The 7,049-nt window shown below is 42.3% G+C and overlaps 1 protein-coding gene across 1 annotated transcript in view; it reads left to right on the top strand.

The window, feature by feature from the left end:
* The first annotated feature begins 3,153 nt into the window (after positions 1–3,153).
* LOC126986026 (uncharacterized) overlaps positions 3,154–7,049 on the top strand; it is a 33,726-nt gene continuing 29,830 nt past the window's right edge. Inside the window, exons 1-2 of the mRNA XM_050841713.1 lie at positions 3,154–3,270; positions 5,120–5,326. Of these exons, the coding sequence (XP_050697670.1) occupies positions 5,249–5,326 (78 nt within the window). The 5' untranslated portion in view covers positions 3,154–3,270; positions 5,120–5,248. The remainder of the gene's footprint in view (positions 3,271–5,119; positions 5,327–7,049) is intronic.

Raw genomic sequence — 7,049 nt, 5'->3', positions numbered from 1 at the left:
GTAGTGGTGGTGGTAGTCTTTGTTTTTTGTGCTGTTGTTGTTGGTAGTGGTGGTGGTAGTCTTTGTTTTTTGTGCTGTTGTTGTTGGTAGTGGTGGTGGTAGTCTTTGTTTTTTGTGCTGTTGTTGTTGTTGTTGGTGGTGGTGGTGTTAGTGGTGGTGGGTATGTTCGTCTTGCGCATTTTTATCTTTCCTATAATTATCCTCTTTATCATCACCCTTGAACATTGAGGCCAAGACGCTTATTACATTAAATGACCAAAATGTTAAGATAAACTATAATATCCTTCTAACGTTTTATGAATAGCCCCGAGTCTCCAACAACCTCTTCACTAAAAAATAAAATAAAAAAATAGCATAGCGTCAACCGGGACCATCACAAAATGACCAAAATGTTAAGATAAACTATAATATCCTTCTAATGTTTTATGAATAGCCCCGAGTCTCCAATAACCTCTTCACTAAAAAAATATATATAAAAATAGCAAAGCGTTAACCGTGGCCAACACATCATGAATGGTGTATGTGTTGCAACCGACCAGTCTAGTACTGAACACACTCATCCCGTCCCGTTCACGTCTCAAACCTGTCGGCGCCCAATTACACATATTTTACAAGGCTTTCACAGGCGTTTCGGGCATTTTCAGGGGTAGTTTAATGGCCCTGGTGGCTGTTTAACTCTTCTTCTGTACCATGGATGTGAAAAAAATCCTCATGAAAGCCCGATGACTCTTCAATTTGACCTTTGAAAATAGTTATGTGCGAGGTGGAAGGGTCTGGGAATACCGCCCCTCACAGGTCTGTATCATGTATTCCCGCTCGCTCGCGCCTCCACTCCGCCTGGGTGAAAATCTAGATCTCATTTTTCTTCTAATTCTTCCTCTTTTTCATTGTCAACTCTCTTTTTCTCCTTCAGTCTTCCGTCTAATCCTTCTTCAACTGCTTCTTTTTCACCGTCGTCTTTTTTTTTCTCCATTTTTTTTTCTTACTATTATTATTATTATTATTATTATTATTATTATCATCATCACCGGAAGCGGCGTTCTTTAATCTTTTCATCGAGTTTTTGCATGACCTATAACCTTGAACTGACTGACTAACTGACTGACTGACTGGATGACTGACTGGCCTCACTGACTGAATGACTGACTAACTGACTGACTGACTGGCCTCACTGACTGAATGACTGACTAACTGACTGACTGACTGGCCTCACTGACTGAATGACTGTCTGACTGGATGACTGACTGGCCTGACTGACTGACTGGCCTAACTGAATAACTGACTGACTGACTGACTGGCTGACTGGATGACTGCCTCTGGCCTGACTGATGACAGGTGACTGGGGACGATTCTTGCCTCGCCGTGCTCTGCTTGCTGACTCCCTCGCGTGTAGTGAACGGGAAACATTAAAAAAAAGAGTAAGGGATAGATAGATAGACAAAATACATAAATAAATGAATATAGATAGATAATTGAATAGATATCACGACACCTCCCGAAATTGACCTCTCTTTCGGTCACCTCTTGATTCTCTTTTGTAGGAGCAGCGAGTAACGGTCTTTTTTTTATTATTGTTTCCTTTTTTTGTGCCCTTGAGCTGTCTCCTTTAATTGTTGTAAAAAAAAAAATGTAAGATACTCGTATATGATAAGAAAATAATAATGTTTGCGAGAGTTATTGGATGAATGGATGAGTTTGAGAACGTCTGAACGAGTGAATAGGGTCGGGTTAGTGGGTGACAATGGGTGAAAAGATGAATGATTGAATGGATGAGATTGGGTGAGTAACGAGAAAAATGGATGAATGAATGAGACACCATGAATAACACTGACTGAGAGAAAACGGATGGATGATTGGATGAGTGACACCGAAAGAATATGGGTGGATGACAATGGATGACTGACAACGAAAGAATGGGTGGATGACAATGAATGAAAATGGATGGATGACAATGGATGACTGACAACGAAAGAATGGATGGATGAGTTACTGGATGAATGGATGAATGAGTGAAAGGATGAGTGATGTAATGGATGAAAGGATGAGTGACAATGATGAGAATGAATGAATGGATGAAAGAAAGGATGAATAACTTAATGATGAAAATGGATGAGTAACAACGTGAGTGGATGGATGAGAGATGGATGACTTAATGAATCAGAGGAAGGATGAGTGACAACGAGAAAATAGATGAATGAAAATGAACGAGAGAAGAGATGGATGATAGAATGGATGACTTAGTGAATCAGAGGATGGATGAGTGACGACCGAGAGAATGGATGAATGAAAATGAACAAGTGAATGAATAAATGACAATGAATAAGCGACGATGAATGACTTAAGAATGAAAAGATGGATGACTTCATGAATGAGAATAAGAATGAATAATATTGAGAATGGATGAGAAAATGGATGACAAACAGAAGCGAATAAGCAAAAGAGTAAACAAATGAATAACCTAATGAATGGATGAATCAATAGAGAAATAACTTAATGAATGAATGGATGAAGGAAGGAGTGACTTGATGGTATGATGGATGAATGAATACGTATATGAATGGATGCAAGTTAATGCTTTAGAAGTATAAGTAGAACGGGGCAGTCAATTAGTTGCTAGGTGACACACACACACACACACACACACACACACAGCATACTAAAATAAAAAACAGGAAATAAATGAAAGTTCTATAATGAAAAGAATAAAAACACACACACACACACACACACACACACACACACACAGCATACTAAAATAAAAAAACAGGAAATAAATGAAAGTTCTATAATGAAAAGAATAAAAACATCAGCACACACACACACACGCACACACACACACGCACAGTTCTTGGAAATAAAACACTTCACTTTACATGAACAGCTACGTGTATGCGTCTCGTAGCGAACATGTCTGTGTGTGTGTGTGTGCGTTATCATGATACAAACAACATATATCAGTATTATCACAGACTCACAATAGAAGGGCGATAGAGCCAATCCTCCCAACTCAACCCCCTTCTCTCTCTCTCTCTCTCTCTCGTTCTCGTCACTGCGTATCTCTACACGTATAGTACGCGTCCCGTCACCCACCACCACCACCACCGCCGCCGCCGTCTGTCTGCTTGCCCCTCCCTTTCCTCCCCTCCGCGGCGCCTTACACCCCCTCCTCCTCCACCCTCATTCACCCCCTCCCTCTGCTCCTACCCCGTCCTCCCTCCTCAGTCAGTCAGTATTCCTCCAGCTAGTGGCAAGGGAGGACGTGTTTGTTGTGTGAGTAGAGCCGGTCTGTGTGTGTGTGTGTGTGTGTGTGTGTGTGTTATTGGGTATGTGCTGTTTATTTTGTTTTTGTTGTTTTCGTTTCTCTTGATTTGCATGTTTTTTGATACGATATTGGGTCTTTTTTTTTAAGTATATGGTGTAAATGTGTGTGTGTGTGTGTGTGTGTGTGTGTGTGTGTGTGTGTGTGTGTGTTGGGTATATGCTTTTTATTTGCATGTTTTTCTTTTTGTATATGGTGTGTGTGTGTGTGTGTGTGTGTGTGTGTGTGTGTGTGTGTTTGATTTCCCATATAGTGTTTGTTTTCGTTTCCCTTGTGTGTTTTTCTAGATATTTCCGAGGTAGTGTGAGTGTGTGTCAGGGAGGGAGGGACAGGGAGAGAGTGTGTTGTGTTTGTCATTCAGTCAGATATCCAGGCAATGCTTATTGTTTTAAGTGCCTCTATGTCATGTCTATGTGTGTGTGTCATGTGTCTTTTCATGTCCACTGTTGGGTAGGTGTGTGTGTGTGTGAGAGAGAGAGAGAGAGAGAGAGAGAGAGATGTGCCTTTTCATGTCCAGTGGTTTTGTTGGGTAGATGCTGTGTGTGTGTGTGTGTGTGTGAGAGAGAGATATGTGCCTTTTCATGTCCACCGTTTTTGTTGGGTAGCTGCTGTGTGTGTGTGTGTGTGATGACCCTTGACCTCTCCATTACCTAAACAGCTGACCCAAGCATGGAGACCGCATGGGAAAACACACACACACACACACACACACCTCCCCCCCTTCCCCTCTCATGTCACACACATTCATATATACACGTACACACAACACCCCCCCCCAACCTCCATCTCCACACACACACACACACACACAGTCATCTGCTAGTAAGGTCGATAGAGTGTGTGTGTGTGTGTGTGTGTGTGTGTGTGTAAGGGGTTGGGGGTTGGGGGTTGATGGGTTTACTCGGCTCATGTATGTGTGTGTGTGTGTATGTATGTATGTATGTATGTATGTATTTCAGAGAGAGAGAGAGATAGAGAGAGAGAGCACCTACACCACACAGCTGCTTACACCACCTTCAAAACAGACACGTGACCTTGACGTGGTGGTGGTGGTGGTGTGGGAGAGGGGTGGAGCGGCAGGAAGTAGAGGAGGAGAAGGAGGGGGAGGCTGTGATGAAGGGGAAGGGACAGTTGGAAAAAGAGGAGGAGGAGGAAGAGGGAGAGGAGGAGAAGGTGGAGGGGGATTAAGGAGTGGTTGGTGGAGGGGAGGAGATGGAAGTATTGGCAAAGAGGAGGAGGAGGGGGGAAAGAGGAGGATAAACAGTATGACGAGTAGGTGGAAGAGGAGGAGGAGGAGGAGGAGGAAGCAGGGAAATACGTGTTCACATCCTAGCCCCCCCTCATCCCCCCCCTCTCTCTCTCTCTCTCTCTCTCTCTCTCTCTGGATTTACTGGACTTGACATTCCTCTTGTTATTTCTCCTCTTCCTCCTCCCTCTTCCTCCTCCTCCTCCTCTTCCTCCTCCCTCTTCTTCCTCCTTCTCCTCCTCCTCTTCCTCTAACCCCTTTTCTTAACCCTTCTCCTCTCCCTCTTCTTCCTCCTTCCCTTCCCTTAATCTTCCTCCTCCCCCTCTTCCCTCTTCTTCCTCCTCCTCTTAATCCTCCTCCTCCTCCCTCTTCTTCCTCCTTCTCCTCCTCCTCTTCCTCTAACCCCTTTTCTTAACCCTTCTCCTCCTCTCCCTCTTCTTCCTCCTTCCCTTAATCTTCCTCCTCCCCCTCTTCCCTCTTCTTCCTCCTCCTCTTAATCCTCCTCCTCCTCTCTCACACATCTTATTAACCCACAATATATTTTTCCCTCACAGATTAATTTAGCCACTCACAAACACACGAACGAACGAACTAAAAAAAAAAAAGCTGAAGGAAGCAAAATTAAATAGTGACTAAGAAGAGGTTGTATCCTGATTCATCACCATCATCATCAGCAAGGAGGAATGATGGAGGGGTTGGAAGCAGGACCACCCCTACCACCACAACCACCACAATCACCACAATCAGATCTACACAGCCTGGTAAGTATGAGTGGAAGTTGATGTTTTGGTGTGTCCTTTCAATTTCCACTTTCCCACATTCCTATTTTTTTTTATCATTCCACTTTATTTCAGTTGATTCTTTTTGTGTCTTTTCAGCTACAATTTTCCTGTATTCCTGTTTTTTCCCTCTATGACATTTCCTTATTCCTACCATGTTTTGAGTGTGTTCCCTTTCCTTCATTCCTTTCCCTTCCTATCTCCACTTTTCTGTATTCCTATTTTTTTTCCCTCATTGTGTTTGTTGTGTCCCCTTCTGTTCATTCCCTTCCTTGTCTATCTCCACTTTCTTATATTCCTATTCTTCATCTTCCTTAATTACATTCCCTTCTTTTCCCATCATGTATTTGTGTGTTCCCTTTTATTCCTTTCCCTTCCCTTCCTATCTCCACTTCTTCTTTTCTTCCTCCCTTCCTTTCCTTCTTCATTTCTGTTTATCATATTTCTTCCTCATTTCCTTTCTCTTTCCTCTCATCCTTCCTTCCTTCACGCTATTCTTCCTTTCCTCATTTAAATTGCTTCCTTCCTCACAGTTTTCCATTCTTCTTTTCCTCCCTTTCCTTCTTCATTTCTGTTCACCTTATTTCTTCCTTATTTCTATTCCTTTCTCTTTTCTCCCATCCTTCCTGCCCTCCTTTTCCTTCCTTCTTTCTCTATTTTCCTTCCCTCATTTAAATTGCTTCCTTCCACACAGCTTTCCATTCTTTTCCTCCCTTCCTTTCCGTCTTCATTTCTGTTCACCCTATTTCTTCCTTATTTCTATTCCTTTCTCTTTTCTCCCATCCTTCCTGCCCTCCTTTTCTTTCCTTCTTTCTCTATTTTCCTTCCCTCATTTAAATTGCTTCCTTCCACACAGCTTTCCATTCTTTCCCTTCCTTTCCTTCTTCATTTCTGTTCACCTTATTTCTTCCTTATTTCTGTTTCTTTCTCTTTTCTCATCCTTCCTGCCCTCCTTTTCCTTCCTTCTTTCTCTATTTTCCTTCCCTCATTTAAATTGCTTCCTTCCACACAGCTTTCCATTCTTTTCCTCCCTTTCCATCTTCATTTCTGTTCACCTTATTTCTTCCTTATTTCTGTTTCTCTTTTCTCCCATCCTTCCTGCCCTCCTTTTCCTTCCTTCTTTCTCTATTTTCCTTCCCTCATTTAAATTGCTTCCTTCCACACAACTTTCCATTCTTCTTTTCCTCCCTTTCCTTCTTCATTTCTGTTCACCTTATTTCTTCCTTATTTCTATTCCTTTCTCTTTTCTCCCATCCTTCCTGCCCTCCCTTTCCTTCCTTCCTTTTTTCTGTATTTTTCTTCTCATTTAAATTGCTTTCTCACAGTTTTCCGTTCTTTTCTTTCCCTTTCCTTCTTCATTTCTATCCTTCCATCCATCCTGCCCTCCTCTTCCTTCCTTTCTCTATTTTCCTTCCTTTATTTAAATTGCATTCTTCCTCACATCTTTCCATTTTCCCTTCCACCCTTTCCTTCCTCCATTCTACTTTTACTTTTATCTTTTTTCCATTCATCTTGCCTTCCCTTCCTTCCCTCCCTTCCTTCACTCCTTCCTTCCTTAATTCTTTTTATTCTTGAACTCATTTGAAGTTAACCATGTGTCTCTTTTTTACTCGAATTCAGGGGAGACGCAATTATTTTCTGTGTGTGTGTGTGTGTGTGTGTGTGTGTGTGTGTGTGTGTGTGTGTGTGTGTGTGTGTCCAGTCC

This window comes from Eriocheir sinensis, chromosome 61, assembly GCF_024679095.1.
Source record: "Eriocheir sinensis breed Jianghai 21 chromosome 61, ASM2467909v1, whole genome shotgun sequence".
Taxonomy (NCBI): Eukaryota; Metazoa; Arthropoda; class Malacostraca; order Decapoda; family Varunidae; genus Eriocheir; species Eriocheir sinensis.
Note: the sequence above shows the minus strand (reverse complement) of the source record. Positions and strands in the feature narration are given on the sequence as shown.